A 22,335-nucleotide genomic window follows, 5' to 3' on the forward strand; every position below is an offset into this window, starting at 1 on the left:
GCCTGTTTCCCTCCCTCTTATTCTGGAAATTCATCTGAGTTAGTTGGGACAGAGGATAGCACGCGGAGCATTGGCTAGCACCGGGAGCGTAAAGCAAAGATCGATTGTATGCTACTGTTTGATTATTACCGGGTACAATCCAACGTACCATTCAGCCTTAGGGTTTGGGGTTTGCTACTTTCCAAGTCTCCCATGGGTATTACGATGCATACATGTATTTCTACACTCCTTCTATCCGCGCCCTTGATCTCAGTCAACTAGTACAGTTTCCATATCCTCAAACGGCGACAACATCTCTCTTCTTCTGCCATGGCACAGCCAACCACCACCACTCGCCCACCGTCATCCCCCGTCCGTGTGGCGCCTCCTCAAGAACCCCTGTCTTGCTACCCCATTCTAGTATCATCCGTAGTTCAAACTCCTCCACGACGGGCTGCAGAGCACTACGCAGAGTGGATAGTGTCATATCTCCCCGCGTAGAGTAGGCGAAACACACGGCGCCGAGTACCTCGCACCACCGCGGCACGCTGCATTGGCCGAAGAAGTCCACCCACTGAGGAAGTGCACGGCTGGGTCCCTGCGTTGGCACAGACTCCTGTTTCACGCTGCGCAGCGTATCAATGTCCTCATTGCATAGGTACGTGTCGGTGGGCACGGCCTCGAGGCCAAAGTGGTAGTACGACTTGGGGAACTTGCGACTCTCGTAGTTACCTGGCTCGAAGCCAAAGGGTATATAGGGAACGTCAACAGCTGCCAGTCTGACTCGCCCGTGGGCGCTCATATTGGCCAGAGCCATCATTGCACCGTCGGTTACGGCGTACGGAACCTTCAGCGACTCGCGACGGCGGTGGGCAGCGTCGAGCTGTGCTTTGAAGGCGCGAGCCTCCTCGTACTTGGCCCAGTGGGAGAGCTTGGCAAGGGAACTTACGTACCACTCTGTAAGGCGATACGGACGACCGCCAAGGGCAGACGGCTTGCTCTTATGAATCACCTTCTGCTCAGCTAGCTGGTCGATGGCGGTCTTGAGAAGTGCTGCCGCTTGCTTGGAGTCGCCTTGACAAAACTTCAGGAGTTCCTTCTTGATGTCTGAGGGCCTATACTGAATTTCGCTGGTGTAGCAGAGAGATCTGATCCACGATCGCGCCACCTCGGTATCGTCAACAAGGATGTGCTGTTCTCCGGCGCGGCCAATAGAGACGGTGCCCGGTTCCGACGTGACTACCTCAAGTCTGCCATAGGTAGAGCATTGGACGTGAAAGAACTTTTCTCTCCAGTCAACTTCTGTGGACTTGACATCCTCAATGATGTATTTCTCCCGGAGTTTTTTCTTCGTTGATGGGATGTGGATGTCTTCTTGGCCGGGTATCTCCATGGTCCACTTGATCAAGTAATCCCAGTCGTAGTCGAGAGGGTTATCGAAGTCAATCATGGGTAGCACCTCATTTTCACAGGCGAGGATAAATTTTTCATGGAATCCACGCGTGTACTTGGCGATATACGCAGTCTGTGTCTTGTGTGTGCTGACCCAGAATTTGCGGAGGTTGTCCAGTTCTACGTCCGGAAATAGCCGCACGAGGAGTCCCCAGTCGATCGACCTGTCGATACCACCGAGCAAGGCGCGGACAGCAATGATGGCAGCCAGGACTTCATCCGGGTTGCCGACAGAATCACCGCCGCCACGGTCATCATGAATCATGGACCACTCCTCTGCGTCCAACGCTTGGTCTCGCACTCCTTCTGGAAGAGCAGTGAGGCGTCTCCGCATGAGGACCACCCGCTTCCGTGGTTCTTGACGGCGGGCGTTCTTCTTACCCCGTGATCCTTTCACGCGACCTCGTCGGCCTCTCCTGAGGAGTGGTCCTGAGCTCATATCGAATTCATCGTCGCTAGAAGACGAGTCATGAACACTCGAATCAACGAGGTTGCCGATACTGTCCAAGGACAACTGACCATCATCAGGCCATGCGAGATCGCCCGGCTTCCTCTGATCCTCTACATTGTTGTATGAAAAGTGGACAAACATGTTGTGAGGACCAGCTGCCCCGAGAGGCGCACAGACGAAGCCCTCGGCCCATGCAAGCTCTGTCTCGAGGCAGGCCTTCAGCCTATCAACAAAAGCTTGCTGGTGCTCAAACTCCCCTGGGTCAGTATTGTACAAGCCCTGGGATGCCTTGGATCCAGCCCTCTTGTCAATCTCATCGTTGATACCTGCCCAGGCGAGCCACTGGGTGGTGGGGAACCAGCCCTGTAGGCTAAGACTTGCGCCACACTCCTCGAAGAAGCGTACGTCGAGATTAGGCCAGGTACCAACTCCGAAGCATGTTATGAAGCCCGAGGGGACTATAAATGATGGTAGAGATTCTCCGTCCAGGGAAACGGTTTGTTGTCGTAGAAGTTTCTCAATGTCCTTCAACAAGAGCACATCTTTGCCGAGGGCTGCTTCTGGCAAGTTCCCGGGAGGTTCGTCTTCCAGATACATGTTAGGCTCCAAAAAGTGTAGCTTCGATGCAGTATGAGAGCCAATGAGTGGTCCCATGCCCTGAGATACGTCTCCCCGAGCAGCCCTATGCACTTCAGAAATCCATCCAAAGCTGCCGCCTCTTCCTCGTCCTCTGCCGGATGGTGCTCTCTTCTGTCGCCGTTTCCTGTCCCTGCTGTCCTCTTCCGAGTCCTCGGGTCCTCTCTTTGCCGCAACCTGCGCCGCGTATACGGGAGCGTCTAGAATGGAAATGACACTGGGAAGAGGACGTCTGCTGTGAACATAGTCTTCGTCGGGATGGAGGCCAAAGCCTCCGCTAGACAGTACTTGATCTGGTATGTATGGCTTGGGGTGCACATCCTTGATCTTTTCCACAAGCTCCATCATCTCAGGTGCAAAGGCATCGATGCCAGGCTGGCTGATGACCAGACCCTTTGCAAAGATGCCGTTGCGCGCACGGAAGGCATGAAAGTGCTCTGCCACCTCATTTCTTCCGAGAAGCCAGCGGAGACCAGCATGAAATTCCTTGAAGGTAGGGCATGGTTCCGAAGGAAACACCTTGTCCCATAGAACCCGCAAGGTTCGTGATAGAGCTTCCCCGCCAGGGTATACCCCATTGTGGTCTGACAGTAACATGTTGATCAGTTCTCCAACCCGCCCATTCCTCTCCCACCTGGTCATGGTTTTCACAGCAGGCTGCGTAGGCGTAAGGGGCCTGCTTTGCAGATTTGTCGAAGCTTCAGGGAGCAGCTCGGCCTTGGCACCTGTATCATTAGAGTCGCCGTTGGCTTGTGCCTCAATGCCTTCCATAGGATCTAGTCGAGTCGTAAGAGCAGCATTGTGGGATTCGTCTCCAACCATTTTGGCAAAAGGAGTTCCCTTGCGACTCTGCGTCAAGTCAAAGGCATTATGCTTCCTCGTCTCGCTTCCTAGAAGCAGAATCCCTTGTCCTATTTGGGGGGTGGAGAAAGCGGAAATGATGTCACGTTTGATACTATCCGAACGCCGTGGTCTCTCTACTCTTGGCGAGTAATTGCGGATGGAAGAGTCTGCCGTTGAGGGTCGGTCAGGAGTGCCAGAATTTCTCCGGATAATAGACTTCTTCAATCTCGAGATCCTCGAAGCCGATGGGGATGGTCTGGGCTGGGGATCTCTCCTCGTACTGGTTTCTTGTACTTGAGACGATTCTCCAGATAGTGTAGGCTCAGCAGGGGTGGTTTCGCGTGGGGTCTCGGCTTTCAGGTGCCTGGTCACCTTGGTTATCTCGCTCTTGGGGTCATAAGACGGGTTGCAAGCCGTTTTCGACTTTTCGATGTGATACTTGAGACCAATGCCATTCTTCCAGGAGCCACCACACGTTTCGCACTTGTATGCTCTGGATGACGATACTGAGTTGTCTGCCTGCGAAGTACCGCGCCCCCCTCTTCCACGGCCACGACCCCGTCCTCTTCCCCGGCCTCTTCCACGGCCTTGTTCACGCCTGCGGCCGGAATATGACACTTCGTCTGCTTTAACAACGCCACTTGCGTTGCCCTCATCGGCGGAAACTGCCCCGGAAATCTCAGGCTCGCCATCTGGGGCTTCTTCCTTGAGTTCCAATGCATCGGTGGGAGCTACTGGCATATTCTCCATCGTAACATCCACCGTTTCGGAATCGACAGTAGTCTCTTCCAGTGGGGGCTCTGATTGGTCCTTGACTTGCCAAGTGTCTACTCCTGCTTCAACAGGAGCAACAGGCTCCTCGGTGACCGTATCTGGTTGTTCGACATCTGGAGCTTGTTGTGGTTGGTCTTCCAATTCATGGTTGGTATCCCGAGGTTCGGGCTTCTGGGTCCTAGGTCTGCCGCGCTTCTTGCGTAGGGAAGTTTTCGACTTGCATATTCTGGACAGGCAAGTGGCGCCATTGATTTCTGCCTTCTTGAATTGGTGAGACCCGAAGCCATATGAGCCAGCCAGTGTGGCATTGGGCCAGACCAGTTCCGGCGGAATAACTGCGTCGGCGTCGGATGCAATAGAATACTTGTAAGAGGCCACCTTTCCAACACGAACATGCTCACTCTTGAGCTGGAGATGTCTTAGATGGCGCGGCTGGATTGTTGATGAGGCCATTGCTGAAGTCAAGGATGCGATGAACCGAGTAAAGGAAGAGCCAAGGGTTAGAGAGTAGATATCTGGATTCGTAAGGCCTGCTCCTTTCATGAACCGGGCCATCCTGCTAACATACTGGGCGAGGGGTTCCTCAGAGGTCCATGGTGGGCACGTTGCCAAAACTGACAAGCTGCTGTTAAGCTGCCCTGGGCCGTCGAAGTCGTCCGGGGAGTTTGTCGAACCTCGCTTGCCGGTGGCCAGGTACATGGTCCAGTCCTGGGGGTCCATGTCTCGGACATATTTGATGCAGTCCTTGAAAACCTTTTCGTCCAGTCTCGCTGCGACATACTGAATATTTCCCCGTCCATTGAGAAAGCGACAGGTCTTTGAGATGACCCTCATCTGCCACCGCAGTTCGAGGACAGCCAGCTTCGCTTTGACGTCGTGCAGTCGAACGACACCCCATGCCTTGGCGATAGCCATGATTGTCGTGGCAAGTGCTATGTAGTCGACTGACTCACCGGTCCACCGATGGTGCCAAGGCACAGGGTCGATATTGGCAGTGAGAAAAGCATGGGAGAGGTCCATGCCGGCTGTCGTCGGCCCATCAACGGTCTCACCTTCCTTGATGAGTGGAGGTGCAAATTGTACAAGCCACATCTTGCTTGTTTTCATTTTCCTGACGAGGGTGGTTCGTTTGATGATGTAGCCCTTCTTGACCAGAGCGTCCGTTCGTTTTGGGACGGATCGCTTGTCTTGATCTACCAGGCGACCGAGGTCGCCCTGCAGAATTCCATCGGCCTTGGTAGACGCAATCCCCAAGAGCAGAAGCCACTCTGATCTTGGGACGCGGCGGTAGTCGACACCATGTCCAGTGATGGATTCCCACATTGCATCCTGGGCCGCAACAGCCCTCATGTCCTTGGGGAAGACGAGGCCCTCCAGTGATAATGACCCATCTTGAGGAGCAGTGGAGAAGCCCGAAAGTTGCAAGACATCTTCAAGGCCGAGATGATTGTATTTCCTATCCGGACCCAGAGATACATCTTGCCTTCGAACAATCCAGGCCCAAATAGTGATAGATTCTCCAATATCAACGACATACTTGTCCTGAACATCATGGCCGTCATGTAAATTTTGGCGGATAGCCCGCAGTAGTTCGGGGACAGAACATCCTGTGCAATGGGATATTGTCAGTAGCTGACTCGCTGAAATATGGTATATATGATCGAATGAGGAAGAAGCAGAACAGGGAGTTGGAGTGCCGAGATGAAAGAAGTGCCGGATGATATGAGATACATACCTCGCTCACCAGCGCACGAAATGACCATCAACAAGTTGGCAATCAGCTCTTCCAGGTCCCATGCCATCATGTTTCTCACACTGGTGGCCTCATAGTAAGAGTTTTCGGAGAGAAAAAAAAACGAATTTAAATTTTGATCGAAGCGGATTCGAACGCACGCGATGAAGAAACTGATGCACGTCGAGGACAATTTTTTTTAGAATGACGAAGTGGGGGAGGGGGAGTGGCCCGAGTGGGGAGTCAAAGATGCAGGGCGCGTCACAGCCTGCATACGAAAGTTGAATTCGGATTTTATTACATAATCACAACTTTCCCTTCCGCGACAATCACTGTGCTGATGGGTTTCTTTTTTTTCCCTCTTGCTTTGTTTTCTTCGTCTGTCTCTTTTCTATTTTTATAAGGTACTATATACAGTGAAGAAATTCCACATAAATCTCGCAAGTAAGGTCAGGCTTGTGCGCGATTATGCCTTGCGCGCACCTGTGAGCTTTGCCTGCTCGTGTTCCCGAATCTTCCTATACGCCTCGAGCACGTCGCTCCTCTGCTGCTGGAGCTCCTCACGACGTGCCAGACTGCCCGCAGCCTTGGGTATGCTGTCAACGTCGACGGTCGCTCCATCTTTGACCTTGAGCTGCCTCGTCTTGCTCTTGTTGAGTTCGGGGGGTGCCACAGCGACGTCGTGAAGGCCGACCTTGGCTTCGGCACGCTTCTTCTTGAGCTCTGCCCACGGATCCTCATCATCGTCTGTGTTCCTGCCACGACGCCTCCTTCCCTTCTTCCCCTTCTTCTTGGTCGCCCCTTCCTCGGGCCCCATCAAGCGCTTGAAGGATGCCGCCGTCATGGCCGAGGCGTCATTTTCCAGCTCCTTTTCGGCATCCTTCTCTAGCTCCTCCTCGCGCTGTTTCTGGATCTTGCGCTCCTCATCCCGCCATTGTTCGTAGAGCTTGTGCATTTTCATCTCCTTGCGCGTCCGCCACACTTTATTACCCTGCTCATCCTTGCCGTCCTTGACAACAGTCTTCCTTGTCAGTCCTGACACGGGCAGGGCGGCGTCGACGCGGGCCGCAAAAGATCGGAAGTCCTCTCCAGGACGAATTCTGGGCACCTCAGTAGAACCTCTCTTCTTATCCGCCTCGGACTCCTCTTCGTCGGCCTTCTTCTTTTTGTTCTTCTTTGACGATATGTCAACGTTGCCGTCATCAAGGCCAGACCGGAACTTCTTGCCTTGTGACATGGCCATTATCCGCCGGAATGCTCTGGGTGTATCGTCTTCTTTCTGCCGCGACTTCTTCTTCTTCTTCTCTCCATCTTTGGTAGCGTTCTGGTCTTTCCGTCCAACGGGGAGAGGACGCGCTCGTTGGCTTGGGGGGAGTTCGTAGCTGATGGTGAATGGTCAGCATCTTGCCACATGATATATTAGTGAAGAAATGCACTTGCTCTGTGACGTCTCCCCTCTTTCTCTTGTGTTTATGAGGCATGGCTGTGTGTTGGTGGAGGATTCGATAGGTTTTGATACAACAATTGTGCCGTTGATGAGGCTTGGTCTTGCTTGTCTTGGAACTTTTTTTTCATAGATGGAGCAAACAATCTTAAAGACAAAAATATCGGCACACTTATTATGTCATCCTCGACTCAAATTCACCAACCTGGGTCGTAACTTCTGCCAATAATATTACATGATATTATTATGGGTATCAAAGGTCAACCTCCAGTCATCTCTATAAAACGCATATATGCGGAGTTATTCCAGGGACAGAAACCATCATTGCTACGCGAATCATCCCAGGATATAGCAGAGTTGGTCGGCAATAACTGCGGGGGCGCTACTGTCGCCCGCACAACGCGGTAACGCCTCGATAGAAGAGTGACGTATTATCGAAGGACGACTCTCCGACTCTCCGAATCGTCTCCGGTCAAATGGGCTTGCCCACTACGCTGGATCCATCACCAATTATTACGTACGAGTAGAAGCAGGCAGTCAGTCCTCTCTTTCCCAGAGTCTCCCGAGTCTCCTCCTTGGTACTAATATTAACCCCTCTCCCCCCTCTCCCCCCATTCTTGACTCTTTGTCATAGAAAGGATAGTCGTTTCCCGTTACCACCATCCCACATATTACTCATCACAACCATGTCTGGCCAGATCGCAACCCTCGACGTACGATACTCTCTTTGCTTACTCTCTCCACATATAGGTACACTTCAAACATGGTAGATGATAGACCGCTGATTTGTTCCATCCAGCCTACAATGACGGGCAGCTTGCCGCCTGTCGCCACTACCCTCTTCAACGCCAAGGCGTCCAAGGGTCTGAGCTTCGAGACTATTGCCAAGGAGCTAGAACGCAGTGAGGTTGCATGTGCCGCAATATTCTACGGTCAGGCCACGGCCTCAGAGGAGGACGTCAACCGCCTGTCAAAACTGCTGGACATCCCCAGGGAGCCTCTGGTCGAGCAGCTGACTACTTTCCCGAACCGCGGCTACTCCGGCCCCATGCCCCCCAAGGAGCCTCTCATCTATCGTCTGTACGAGATTATCCAGAACTACGGATACGCCTACAAGGCTATTCTGAACGAGAAGTTTGGCGACGGTATCATGAGTGCCATCTGCTTCTCCACAAAGGTCGACAAGGAGGTTGACGAAACGGGCGCTCCCTGGGTTGTCATTACCCTGAGGGGAAAGTGGTATGTTCGCGGTCATTCTATCTTTTTTTTTCTTTGCAAAACGCTCGAAACTTACACTTCTTGAGGCTCCCTTTTACTCGCTTCTAGAGTGCAACAGATATAACCCATATATATACAAGGAATAAGGGGGAGGGGAAGGCCCCGGCCGATAGCAGGATCATGTGTTATATAAACCATGCATAATGCTAGAGACATTCTAGGATCTACCTGCTGTATATTTATTTGATCCCCTGAAGTTGAACGCATCAGCTGGACGTTAGACTGGCCGTTCCGCGTTGACGAATTTCCACGTGGCATGAACAATACTAAGCAGACAATACTAAGGAAAATGCGCCACAACGCCAGGTATGGACTGCTGTCCATTGATGGAATGGACAACATGATATTCATCCTGCATCTCGACTTTGCTTTTGTTCACCTTTTCGAGGTCGGTCATCGCCCTTCTTTGTCTTTCCGCGTCCCATAGCTGCTCAGTCGACCGGCCTCGCCTTGGTAGGGTCGTCACTCGTCGACTCTGATGTAGTATAACAAGGAACTGTATGTACAATAGTAACTTAAATGTATGGATGAATGAATCACAGCCCCAGAAGTCATCAACTCCTCAGGTATAAATCAAGCAGAGGACCGGCCACCTTCTTTCCAAATTCCTTCTCCGCATCACCAACGCAATCAGACCAACTTCAAAGACAACTTCTCTTTCTTTCCTTTCACTGCCGAATTATTCCTCCTATTGGCTTTCTCAGCTCCGAACCCAACCAACGCAATGTCCAAGCCCCAGAGTCACCAGATCTCCATGGGCCATCCTCTCGGGTGCAACGTCATGGCCAAGCCCCAGAATCCGCAGGGAAGCTTCGGCTACATCATGTAGTAATCTGGCCTCTTCCATGGACAGTCCCCCCTCCTGAACACTGGGAAGCACGACAGACTTGAGGACGCTCCTCTCCCTCTCTTTCTTGGGAATGACAACGTTTTGAAGACGACACACGACAATTTAAACCGAGCTAGACTGTGATTATTCAGGTGCAGAGGGTTCCAAGTACATACCCCCAACGCTGGCAGACTCAAAATCATTTATGCATTTCTATGGCTCTTGATGGCATGGCGCGTCATGCAATTGAGAGTTCTTTCGTTCCTTCTATCATGACTGGTCTGTGAATAGGAGAAGTTAATTTAATTCAACGGGGGAGCGGATGTAGGTGAAGTTGTTTTCTCTCTGGTTCATGTGCTATGATTAAAAAAATTGAGCTGTTGGTAAAAACGTTTATGCCATATCATGTGAAGTGACATTATCATGTATCTTGAGCTTGTTTATTTGGTGATGCCTCTCTTCATGTAAGTCGACTAGTATTAACAAGTAAGTGAGTCTACCTAGGGACGACTCTCTACATCAACCACATGACACACGTGAGAATACCAAGAGCCGCTATATCCCAGGAAATAAGAGGAACGATATCCCGGTGTGAATTTGTATTGAGGCTCAATTAGGATGATACCTCCCACCCAAAACTATATTCACTTCTAATAACGGAAAAGACTGTTACTTGTGCTTCTAGTGGGCGGCAACACACGATGGCCTATGGACGCTAATATAGTGGTCTCTACCTATATATACTCGTACGTCTTATGTCGTTATGTGTGTATCTAGTTGCTTAATCTAACGGAAAGGGAGGAAATCAATTTATCTACAAGGCGATTTATAGATGTGAATGTGTGGTAGCAGCCCCTAGCTGCTTATTCATGCAATTTGGTATTACCACATACTAATCTGTACTTTGTACAGGTTAGGTCACTTCCAACCAGCCCCACTTGAAACCAAGGCGGTGAAATAACTTTTATGCGGCAGAAATTGTAGATTTTTTGGCAGGCGCAACTTTTCCCAATTGACTGTGGTGCTAAGAAAGCACAGGCTGAAGAAAAAAATCCAAGCAACAAGGTAAACAGCCGTCACAACTACCGCCAAAATGGTCACAAAGAGCAAGTTGAAAATGGCACTTGCCGCCGAAAAGGGTACCGACTTTAAGAAGCTGAAGCAGGAGCGGAAGCGCAAGAAGGCTCTCAAGCAGCAAAAGGCCCAGCGCGTGGCAGAGCAGGAAGAAGACAAAGTTGAAGAAGAGGCTGAGGGGGAGGAAGAGGAGTCTGACAACGATTATGAGGAAGAGGAATATGAGAAATATGGCGGGGTATGTTGTATATCAATCCTCCGCCCAGAGAAAAGACCAGGGGCCATGATTAACATGGTGAACGATAGATGAACCTTCAAGGCATTGACGACAGCGACTCTTCAGACTCGTCGGTAGACATGGAGGAGAGGTTACCGCGGAAACCTAAGAAGACCGAGACGGCTCCAGCGAAGAAGACTCCCGCAAAGAAGTCGAACGGAAAGGCTGCGCCGATGGCCACCGAAGACGACGAGAAGGACGAGGAGGACGAGGAAGAGGAGGAAGAGGAGGAAGAGGACGAGGAGGACATACCCATCTCGGACCTTGAGGATCTCGACGATGAGGACAAGGAGGACCTGATCCCGCACACGCGTCTGACTATCAACAACACGTCAGCGCTTCTCGCGGCCCTGACGCGGATAGGCATCCCGACGGACTCGTCGGTCCCCTTTGCCACCCACCAGACGGTCATGTCGGCCGAACCCACGGCCGCGAGCATCCCTGACGTGTCCGACGACCTACAGCGCGAGCTGGCCTTTTACACGCAGAGCCTCGAGGCCGTGCGCAAGGGCCGCACCAAGCTTCTGTCCGAGGGCGTGCCCTTCTCCCGCCCCAAGGACTATTTCGCCGAGATGGTCAAGGAGGACGCTCACATGGACAGGGTTAAGGCCAAGCTCGTAGAGGAGGCTTCGGCCAAGAAAGCTTCCGCCGAGGCGCGCAAGCAGCGTGAACTCAAGAAGTACGGAAAGCAGGTCCAGGTTGCCAAGCTTCAGGAGAGACAAAAGGCCAAGAAAGAGACCCTCGACAAGATTAAGACTCTCAAACGCAGTATGTTCTCCTTTGCCTTCCAATCCCTTCACTTCACTTCCTCTACACGCCCTCTGATCTTCACCCTCACCACCCCCCTCCTCCCCCTCCCCAAATATGTATATATAAGTAAATAAGAAAACGCCTTGCTGAAATTGTCTCCAGAGCGCCAAGAGTCCGGGTCAAATGACAAAACCAACGAAACCGACCTATTCGACGTAGGCGTCAACAAGGAACTGGCCAAGTACGGCAACAAGTCCAGCGCAGGCAACCGCTCCGGCGCCGGCCGCGGCAACATTGGCGGTGCCAGCGGCAACCCCAAGCGCCAGAAGAAGAATGAAAAGTACGGCTTCGGCGGTAAGAAGCGCCACTCAAAGTCCGGGGATGCTACCAGCTCCTCCGATCTATCTGGCTTCAACGCCAAGAAGATGAAGGCCGGTAGTGGGAAGGGCAGGGTCACCAAGGCTTCTGCTTCCAGGCCAGGCAAGGATAGGCGCAATGCAATGGCTCGTCGATAGACTCGGTCATTTGTTTTGTATTAAACAAGATAAGGTAGATGGAACAAGAAAAAAAACTACGTCTAGGCTTTGCATTTAATACATACTGTAGTTTTTCCCTTTCTTTAACCCTTCCCTTTTGCCAATTGCTCTTTGTCCGGGCTTGAACGTTTGTACACGTCTTCTAATTACCAACACTCATTTGCCTCTTACCTGGACATTGCATTGATAGTACGAAAGTATACGTGCACACACAAGTAAACTGTTCATTATGCAGTATCTATGGCTCAGACAACATTTGAAAGATGAAAAAAAATCTGAATACCGCTAGAGCAGGCTATGTTTGTCTGTGTGCGTGTGAAGGTATTCCTCCATATTGAGCTCACTAATCAAGTAATAAAACAGTATAACAAAAGGGACGCGTGTTGGTGACAGGAAGGAAACATGGTTTCCATACACAAGCTACCCCCCTCCCTCCTAGCCTGTTTTCCCGTGCTAGGAGAAAGGGGGCGAGATGATGTAGTATATATACTAAATATGATTTGTGAGAGCGCTGTGCGTGATTGGGAAGAGAGAAAAGGGAGGGAGAGGGTGTAAAGTGGTAAGCAAAGACGTTAATAACCTATTTGGGCTTCCCAAAAAAAAGATATGCTATATAAGAAAAGATTTCCATAAAAAAAAAAGACGACCCAAACCGAACTGCAGAAGAAAGAAACGCCATGATAGAGATATTAAATAAGACAGAAAAGGAAGGCCCTGTGGTATCGAGAAAATGCGGAAAGAACCCTGTTACTTTGCTATGCAATGCCAACCCCATGCAAGGGAGGAGATAATGCACTGTTGTGCGTCGGCGTCGTCGAGAAGAGTACTTAGCCGAAAAAGACTACTGCGACGAGGCGGCCACGCACCAGTGCCGATGAAAGGCCCAGGCGCTCTTCTGGCACTCCTTGCTGCAGTATTTTGTCCGGCGGCAGCGACGGCACTTTGCAAACTGGCGCGTGTACTCTTCCCACTTGCCACACTGATAGTAGGCGCATTGGCGGATCCCGCCCCGGGTGTCGTCCTTGCGGCACAGGTTCCTCATCACCACGCCCGCCCAGTACTGCATGTCGGTGCTGTGGTAGCGAACCGTGAACTTCTCCACTAGCGGGAATAGGTTAAAGTCGTTGGGGAGGAGGTACTCCTCGTCCTCATCCTCGTCGACTACCAGGTCCTCGTCGCCCTCGTACTCGCCTGCCTCGTCGCGGTTGGCCGCCGCCAGGTCCTTGTCAATGTTGAGCTTGGGTACCAGGTGGCTCTTCTGGAAGTACGAGCGCAGGCTGCAGTACTTGGAAACATAGGCCAGGAGCTGCAGGGACATTAGAATGTCCTCTTCGCGCGGCATGACGGCGAGCAGCTCCGGGTTGGGGACGAAGTGACGGTTGAGGAGATAGCGAGGGACCGTCGAGTTGGGCAGCGACGGCTGGGGAGGCGTCACCATGGCGGGGCGATTGGGCGAGAGTCCCATCTGGGGCACGGGGGTCGGCGTCGTGTTGTTAGCCACGCTGCTGTCGACGGGGCTCCGGTGGGTGATGTTGAAGGTACCGGTGTCCTGGTGGGCCTCAGAGACGGTGGGGGTGGTAAGGTCCAGAGACGAGGCTTCGGCCAGCATGCTCTCGCCGTCTTCCATGGTGATGTCCTGGATGCCGACGGCAGACTGAATCTCGCCATTCTCCGTCATCTCTGCGTCTGGAGAATCGTCTGAGGTGACACCCTCGGCGTTGAGGTCATCGGACACGGTGGTGGAGTTTTGGTGTCGGATCGAGGGGCGACGGCGGTTCGAAGGGCTAGAGTTGGAGGCGGGAGAACGCAGCTGAGGAGGCTGCACAGGGGTTGTGGGAGAGGTAGGTTGCGAGGCAACATCGGCAGGGCCGAAGGGTGCCATTGTCGTTAGGCGATCAGCGTCGCGGACGGCCGGGCGAACGAAGCCGTCAGCAGTGGCCATGGAGGGAGCTGAGGCAGCAGCGGCAGCCAGAGGCTGGAGGACCTGCTGGGAGGTTGAGGAAGATGAAGAGGAAACGCTTCGTGTAGAAGCCTCTGGGACAAGACGACGGGGTGGTGGAGGCAGTGCGAGGAAAGCAGAGCCTTCGCGTGAGCCCGAGCCGTTCTGGGAAGCGAGCGAGGCACCGTCGTGGCCCCGGTGGCTGCTGAGGGTAGTGGTAGATGGACCGGCAGCAGATGAGCTGGCGGCGGCACTGTTTGAGGCGGTGCTGCTGTGGGTAGACCGGTGGCTGATGGTCTGGCGTCGGGCGGTGGTGGACCCGGCGTCTTCGGGCTCGACGAGACTGACGCGAGAGCTGTGGGCGGAAGATGACTTTATGTGAGAGCGGTGTCGATGGTGGTGGTCGTTGATGTGCTTTCGCTTGGCCTCCTCGGCCTTTTCGCGGCAATTTTCAATGACCTTGATGTAGTTGTCGAGAATGGTAGCTATGACAGGGACCATGTCGGCCTCGACGACCCTGGTGCGGACCGTCTCCGTGCCGCGAACACCTATGTTGACCACGCACTGGAAGGCGAGGTTCCACTTCCACATGCCCATCATGTCCTTGCTCCGGCCCTGCTTAAGAATGCAGACGAGGCGTTCAATCCCTCCATCTATGGTGAGGATGTCGCGGATGCGAGCAGACGATGTGGTGAGATAGGCGAGATGGTTGAGGGAGTTTATCAGGGGGAGGGTCGAGGTGCAATCAAGGGCCCGTCGGTCGTACAGGGCCGTGGTGATGCCCACAGACGCCTTGTTGACGCTTGGGATGCTGAAGTTGACTTCTCTCATGATGGCAGAGATGAATGAATTATAGATTCGAAGGGTTGTTGGTTGTCAGGGCCGTGCAAGTCGAAGATGCCAGTCTCCGAGGCCCCATAGACGGGGAGAGCGACCGGGAGAGGAAGCAAAATGAGAAGCCCAAACCACAAGGTTGGCGAAAGAGAATATACCACTCAAAAAATGAGCACAGAACCTGACGAACACAAGCACTTCTTCCCTTTGTCTCTCTCAGTATATTCTCGATGGTAGGTTGGTAGAAGATGTGTTTTTTTTTTTTTGGGGGGGGGGGGGGGGGAGAAAAGTCTCTCTCCAGGCAGAAACCGGTGGCGCGACAACGCTAAAGGGGGGGCGAGGACGACCGGGGGCTGGTTGTGTGCGCTGATGCAAAGAAAAAAAGGATGAGATGGCCAGGTCGGGTGATTCAGTAGAAGAACCAGTTTTGATTTTTATGGCCGATATAGACGAGTGAAGATTTTTGTTGGAATGGTTATATATAGATGTGAGTTTTTTTCCTCTGTTGATTTCGGTGGAGGTGAAAGAAGGAGGCGAGGGGATGGGGATGGGGAGAGTCCGAATGTTCAATGTTGGTTGAGGAGATATGGAGGAGATGAGTGCATGCAATACTATTAGTTAGAGCCCAGAGGTAGTGTTAACAGGTTCCCGACAAGGTGCTACGGTTCCATCCATCAACTGGCTGCATTTTACAGGTACAGGCTTCAGGCTTATCCAACATGATGGAAGGCCGCATAAGGGGAGGTTTACAGGCTTCCTGCCCGCCTTACGCGTAGGCGTTACAACACCTTACAGGCGTCTACCCACTATCGTAGGCAATTGGGCGCTCCACTGCATTCAGTCCTAAGGCGCCTACGGTACTTGGTAACACCTAAGATGTAGTTAAAGGCGGGTCCATGGGTTCTTCGTTTCAGGCAGGGCTTTTGGTTGGGCTTCCCACTCGTACATAATAATACCCGCTAACAGTCCCTAACAGTCCCTAACAGTCCTCCCCAAATAGAAGCTCCCTTCAGTAATGTATGTAGGTAGATTTGATGGCCGTTAACTGCACAAGAACGGCAGACCGGGGAAAAAATTGGATGGCATGATATTTTCTTGTCAGAGTCCTCTGTCTGCCATGATTGCTTCCGTTGAAATGCAAAACAAAGGTCCCAAAGATATTCATCAATATTCTCTTAGGTATTAGTATTACTCACCGTGTCGTTGTTGGTCGCGTGTTGTATCATCTCGCATCTCATCCATCACGCGCCTGTTCCATGACTGTCATGGATGGCGGGCCCCCTTTGTAATCCCGGACGGTGCCCATCAAATGTTCAGGCCCCCCCTCCCCTGTACTCCGTATTTGCGGCTTTAGTGCTCGGTACTAGTAGCAATAATACTCCGTGCTGTACTATGCGTGCTGGTGTGCAACCTCCACTCTTTCTCAACCCCCTGTGGTCCATCCAGTCAACGCTGGGACCTCCGTCCTAGGCGGATCTCTCTTTCTAGGCGGGCGGCTCGCCGGCACCTCGTAGCCAAAGGGTTGCCCCACGGAGTATTACCGTTAGGTACGGACAAGTTGTAGTATTATTACGTTGGTTCTATTGCCATGACATTTGTTCCAGATCATTACATATTTGAGTCCCTAATGTACCATCTGTCATGAATATACGGAGTTACAATTTTGTTTTGGTTCAATCTTCGTTTTGCTTTGTGCCTCTTGTTGGCAGGTACGACAAGAAGGACAGAAGGAAAAAGGAAGGAAGAAACCAACAAGACGCACATTCCAAATTCTTCATCTAGTGGCGAATCTAATCCATCCCTACTGTCATTACGACGTACGACATATGCATCCTAATTAGCACCACCAGAGGGCAGATTAGCAATCGGGCTATAGCTTACATATGCAATCTATTATTATGATTACAGTCTTACGAGTATTTATTTTCAGGGTTACGAGTATCAATTCTACAGTCGTGTTTTTGTATTACTATATAATAATAATAACAATACATATAACACCTGTATATTTTCATCTTTTCCTTATTAGATTGCTGAGCTTTGCTCTGTACTCGTATTATTACTCTGTAATAACACTGCCGTATTCGCAGTTCCAGCCAGAACCAGGCCCTTTACTGCATCAGCAGCTATCCCGCCGTGTCCCTTGCTGGATACCAGTGGGACGGTAGATCGTGGACCGTGGTACTGTCACCGCGCAATTCTTTGACAACTCCCTTAGAAATCTCCTGGACAGGTCGAGCGCTTTTCTTTTAGTCAACGCTTCCTTGTTTTTTTTGGGCGCTAGAGTGTATCCATCATCCCTTGGCCAGGTCACTACGAGTACGGGTACTCTAAGATCAAATCCTATTGCATGCACGGAAAATAGCGACAAGATTTGACAAGGCACATGCAGTTTGAGCGTACGAGTATGGTCGTGGTCGATAGGGTTAGGATAACAGATAGTAGAAGTGACATGCCCGTATTGTTATCTTATTGTACATTGAGAGATGGACAAGCACCATAAAAACGCCGCGAAATGCTCGAACTCCAGGTCTTTTGCTTCGATGTTCCCCTCTCCTCCCCCTCCCCCCTTCCTCCTAGCTCTCTGCTATCGAAAGTCAACATCAACTGTTGATATACACCTGACCCAAGGCTTACGGTACTCTCCGCCGCCGTCAAGCGTCCTCGCATAGAATCTACCGCCCTCGCCCGCATCGCTCCTCGTCTTCGTCAACCAACTCATAGGCTGGTCGGTATTCTCCAGCTTCGGCATCAGAGACTAGAGCTGGATTGGGCTTGGTATCATTTACACCTCCTAGGGACGTGAAGCCTTGGTCGTAAAGGGAGCAATAAGGTATTTCGAGGTGCCGGATGAACTTTGTGGACGGTCAGCATCATGGCCAGAAGACACACGCGATGCAAGTCGCCCAGAGGCGTCGCAACACTTACCAGCCAGATGTCGACATAGTGCCAATCGATGATCGGGTTGACGCGCATAAACTGTGGCCAACCCGCGTCTGTAGGACTGAAATGCCCCAGAGCATCGCAATGAGGGTCTGACCGTCTGGTCCCCAGGAATATCGCCTTCACGTCCGTCTTCTCAGACAGGTAAGCATCGAGAGCCTGCCGCATAGGCAGCTCCTGGCGTTCAAGACTGAGGTGGTATTGATTCGCTGAGGAAGCGACAAACTCCTCGACTTCCGGAAAAGGATCTCGGGACACTATGTAGATCGCCTGGAGAGGCTTCACGAGGGTTTCGGACTTCAACGGCGTTGTCTGTGAGTCCGGTACAGTCTGATGGTCGCCGTTGGTCCGACCGTTTGCCCGATGTTCGTCCAGTTCCGGCAAGCATGCAAGGATGAGGATTAGTAGGACGAGACAGTCTTTGCCTCCGTTGTACGAGAGCGACAGGTGCTCCAAGCTGTTGTGTGCGCACGAATGGTTAGCCTTTCCCCTCCAACTCCGGAAACTCCTGTCGTGCGCCGAGTCATCTGTCCACGGCGTACCTCCGACAACGGGGTAAACGTAGCACCTACCCGTACCGGTGCAACGCCTCCCCAATCACCTCCATGGCCACCCGGATATGGCCCTGGAGGGTCCTTAATGCCTTGTCTTCGACATTTTCAGCCTCGAGAAATGCTAGGACCTTGCGGCGCAACGCCCAGCAGGTTTGGGGGAAGCTATTGGTCTGATCTCCGTGGGCTTCTGATATGTCGCGCCCTTGCTGCAACGGGCTCTGTTCGGGCATGATTCCGAACTGCCAATGCAGATACAACACGCTGGCGGACTTTGTATTGAAACCAGTAATACCGCTATAAATGCACTTGTATCGATGTAGGTGATGAGATAGATTACCGAGGAGAGATGAGTAATGATGGTGCGGCGAATCTGCGCCCATAAGTCAGTCCGCGGGGTTATGCGCCGAGCGCGGGGGCCTTGGGCCGAGGAAAGATTACAAACCTTTCTAGCGCCACTTACCACACTTGAACCAAGTACCCTTGTGTCAACATTGGATGTTGAGCTGCAATATCTAATACTGCTGGAAGAGACTACAAAGCGCCCTTTTTGGATGCGACACATTTACCAGGAATGTTATCGCTCGAGGAGACTTAGCAGATCCACTATGCAACTATGATGTGTGGCGTGGCCAACATGCAGCTTGAATGCATCTGGAATCTTCTCTGTTTCAAAAGCAGTGGGAGAGCCCTCCAAATATCACAATGTATAGGACACAATAAATAGGGTGATTAACTCCGAAGTTATTCATTTTCTATACAAATGGTAGGCCTGTAAAGTCTGGTTTCCTTATAAAATACCTTCAAATATTGTAACTGAATAATACAGGTAGAGCCATTGTACTAACTCCATCATATTGGCACGGCAAATTCGATAGGGGCACGAAACACTAATCTTTTCAAAGTAGTAGGTACCTTCCTATCAACGAAAGTTACGTATAAATCATGTGAGCTGTGATAGATGTGTAACGTCACGTGTACCGTTAGTGAAAAAAACCACACATATCGCATACAAGCACGTGATCTAACGGAACCCCTTGAGGCTAACGCCCAGTATATTTGATCGATTTTAGCTCGAAGGATCTTCCCATCTCTCGCCTGCGTTACGTCATACATCAATGCTTCTCTTAGTACTTCGTCCCTATAATTCTCTCTCCCAATAAGCCAAGAGATTCTAGCAGTCATCTAGACTTTTTTTCTTTTCCTCTTTATAACGAAGAAAAAGCAGTTATTTGGAAACAAGACTGTGTCTATAATTCGGCCCAGAGTACAGAAGGCTAGGAAATCAGATACATCACACTACGAATTACAGTCTCCCCGACAGAATGGATCGCAATCAAACAATCGAAATCCCTGTTCTTGGGCACTGATGCCTGACCTCCTCCCTCCCGTGTGCGTGTGCAACGTTATGCCCAAGTTGGCAATGTTTGAGGGTTGTATGAACCAGTCTATAAATTTTGTAGCATGGTGCTGGCGCATAAGCTCTTGAAACGCCAAGATGCCCAAGGTATCTGCAGGCCAAGTTTGGGAAAGTTGCTGTTGCGTTTTTTTTCAAGTGTATGAGCAGTATTTCGTTCTGACCTTATGTCAGCTTTATAGTTAAAGACTGGCTACTAGTTCCCAACTCGCCAACCAGCTTCGAAAGTAACAACTTCCGATTTATTCCTCCGTGGCCCAGCTGGCTAAGGCGTCCGACTGTTAGCACATGCGCAATCGGAAGATCGACAGTTCGATCCTGTCCGGAGGAGTTAATTTTCTTGGTATCTTTTTTGCTTTTGCCGCTCGTGACTGTTCTTTCCTCCCTTTTTCTGGTTATTTAGATTATAATTATTTTCCCATGTAATCATTGAATACACTCTTAGCTTTAGGTCCTATTTTATCTGCTGTCGAGCTACTCAGCCGGATACGCATATTCTACTACACTCAATAAATACCCTATCCCAAGAAACATGGAATGACGACAGCAACCCAGCACATACATCATCTAGAACAGTGAGAGTCGCGGGGAGTTTTCAGCCGTTGTACTACGGCATCATGCTACTCGTATATATACATGCATATACATAACCTACTAGTCACCACTAATCTTGGCATGTCGGAAATGCTTCATGCCTACCCAGGCGACAACGACCCAAACCCAAGCCATGACGCACGTCAAAATGATGAGGCAAGGGTAATACCCGACAATAGGGAGCGTGGGGTCATCCTCTAGCTCGGGCGGCGCATAAGGCGTCTTTCCAACATCCCACGCCCAGCTCCATATATCTAGACAAGAGCCCATGCCGACGACAAAGACGAGCCATGTGATGATGAGCACGACCCAACCCCACCACTCAGTGTCGGAGTAGTCCCAATCCGAGTCGGACTGGCCCGGTGCGGTGGCGAGCCCGTTGTACGAAGACAGCGGGGACTTGACCTGGTGAAAGGACCGGCGGCGCTGCGTCTCCATGCCGACATAATACGATGACTTGGCGGCGGCGGCGGCAGCGGCAACGGCACCTTGGCTGAGACGTCGTGGCGGACCCTGTGGGTGCGGGAGCTGCAGCATGTCGTCCTCATCTGTCGTGGAGCTATATGTTGCCGAGGACTCTGGGGCGGGCGGGCCGATGCTCTGGCCAGCTGGGGCGCCGTGCCTGGCGGCGATGAATGCCCGCGGGGTGAGGTCGACGGATCCGAGGCCCAGGGCGTCATACTGCCGGTTCATGGCGCGCGGCGTCTCGTTGGTATCGTGTGTCGCTGGCTTGGGTGTCGTCGAAGATGGGGAAGACGGAGATGTGCCCCGTCTGCTGCGCTGGGCTCCCCGTCCTAGCAGTGCCACCTTTCTAAGTGATCCTCTACGTCGACGCGTGCGCTGCTGCTGCTTCAAAATGATATCGGTACTACTGGTGCCGAGAGGGAGGGGGGTTGAAGATGACGAGGACGAGATTGTTGTTATTGTTGCTATTGTTGCGCCGCCCTCGCCCTGCTGCTGCTGTGCCGGAGTCGGAGTCGAAGTCTGGCGATCGTTGTCTTCTGCTGGCGCGCTCGTCTTCATGAATGGGAACCGGCCGAAGATTCCTCCAGATCCCGACGGACCCCTTCGACGAGTCGTTTGTTGCGGCGCATGCTGACTCGGCTCCATGGTAAAGATCGGCCGGCAATCCAGGATATTTGGGGGGGGGGGGGGGGGGGATACTGGGTACTGGATACCTGGATACTGGATACTGGGGGATACTGGATACTGGACATTACTGGGGGGGGGAGGGGGGATACACCGACCCGCGCGGGAGGGGCCTCTGGCCTACGTTACGTACGACTTGATGCCAAACAGCGCGAGTAATACGAAGCAACGGCAGTCCGTATTACTGTAATACCCCGAACTCCGTGCGCAGTAGTGTGTATTGGGAAAGCGCTGATGTTTGAGCCCACCCCTCCCCAGCGTTTGCCAAGCCCCCGGGATTCTTTGCGGTTGGTTGGCTGGGCCTGGTCCTTTCTTGAATACTGACGGCGGGTTCGTATATGTTCTCTGTATGGAACAGATGGGAGATTGTGTCCGGCGGCGCCGTCAATTCGCTTCTCTAGGTATAAAAACGAGCGACAGGGAGAGAAGGGCGGGATTGATTGTGACGGGAGTTGAAAGGAGACGCGCTTTCAATGGGTTATGCATATGTGGCTGAAGTCAAACAGAGAGAGGGAGAGAGGGAGGATAGGCAAGTATCAACATGTATATCTAGACGAGCATCGGCATGGGAGTGTACCTGAGAGTTACAGTGGCATCAAATGGAGTTTAGTGGTCAATTCGCTACCAATGGCGCTGTCGTCTTACTCGCCCAGCGTCATCGTCCCTCTATAGCGTCTTCAGTGCTCCCCATAGGCGCCTAAACTTCCAGATCCAGTCTGGTTGGGACTTCCAATGCCTCGCGCTGTTTGGCTGTGCTCACCTTGATGTCCCTTAGTCCAGGAACTGTCCGTACGCCGAGCAGCAACACATCGTCACACTCTCCCGCTTTTCTACTGATAGCAGTAGTAATTAT

The 22,335-nt window shown here is 51.9% G+C and overlaps 6 protein-coding genes across 6 annotated transcripts; 2 read left to right on the forward strand and 4 right to left on the reverse strand.

Annotated features, from left to right (window-relative positions):
* Positions 1-277: 277 nt before the first annotated feature.
* On the reverse strand, positions 278-7,110 carry GMORB2_3270 (uncharacterized protein; the record flags this gene model as incomplete). The annotated part of the gene is made up of 2 exons (XM_035465246.1): positions 278-5,742; positions 6,351-7,110. 2 exons carry the CDS (start codon positions 7,108-7,110, stop codon positions 278-280), a joined length of 6,225 nt encoding a protein of 2,074 aa, XP_035318795.1.
* Positions 7,111-7,997: 887 nt separating this feature from the next.
* GMORB2_3271 (cyanate lyase) lies at positions 7,998-8,653 on the forward strand (the record flags this gene model as incomplete). Its single annotated transcript, XM_035465247.1, has 3 exons — positions 7,998-8,024; positions 8,111-8,554; positions 8,648-8,653. 3 exons carry the CDS (start codon positions 7,998-8,000, stop codon positions 8,651-8,653), a joined length of 477 nt encoding a protein of 158 aa, XP_035318796.1.
* Positions 8,654-10,511: 1,858 nt separating this feature from the next.
* Positions 10,512-12,034, forward strand: GMORB2_3272 (rRNA-processing protein EBP2; the record flags this gene model as incomplete). The annotated part of the gene is made up of 3 exons (XM_035465248.1): positions 10,512-10,730; positions 10,799-11,537; positions 11,682-12,034. 3 exons carry the CDS (start codon positions 10,512-10,514, stop codon positions 12,032-12,034), a joined length of 1,311 nt encoding a protein of 436 aa, XP_035318797.1.
* Positions 12,035-12,896: 862 nt separating this feature from the next.
* Positions 12,897-14,825, reverse strand: GMORB2_3273 (SamB protein; the record flags this gene model as incomplete). The annotated part of the gene is made up of 1 exon (XM_035465249.1): positions 12,897-14,825. The coding sequence occupies one exon, from the start codon at positions 14,823-14,825 to the stop codon at positions 12,897-12,899; it is 1,929 nt and encodes a 642-aa protein (XP_035318798.1).
* A 2,590-nt stretch (positions 14,826-17,415) lies between these two features.
* GMORB2_3274 (FAD synthetase) lies at positions 17,416-18,555 on the reverse strand (the record flags this gene model as incomplete). The annotated part of the gene is made up of 3 exons (XM_035465250.1): positions 17,416-17,586; positions 17,757-18,228; positions 18,344-18,555. 3 exons carry the CDS (start codon positions 18,553-18,555, stop codon positions 17,416-17,418), a joined length of 855 nt encoding a protein of 284 aa, XP_035318799.1.
* A 1,838-nt stretch (positions 18,556-20,393) lies between these two features.
* On the reverse strand, positions 20,394-21,443 carry GMORB2_3275 (uncharacterized protein; the record flags this gene model as incomplete). Its single annotated transcript, XM_035465251.1, has 1 exon — positions 20,394-21,443. The coding sequence occupies one exon, from the start codon at positions 21,441-21,443 to the stop codon at positions 20,394-20,396; it is 1,050 nt and encodes a 349-aa protein (XP_035318800.1).
* Positions 21,444-22,335: the final 892 nt, after the last annotated feature.

This window comes from Geosmithia morbida (genome assembly GCF_012550715.1).
Source record: "Geosmithia morbida isolate 1262 chromosome Unknown scaffold_17, whole genome shotgun sequence".
NCBI lineage: Eukaryota > Fungi > Ascomycota > Sordariomycetes > Hypocreales > Bionectriaceae > Geosmithia > Geosmithia morbida.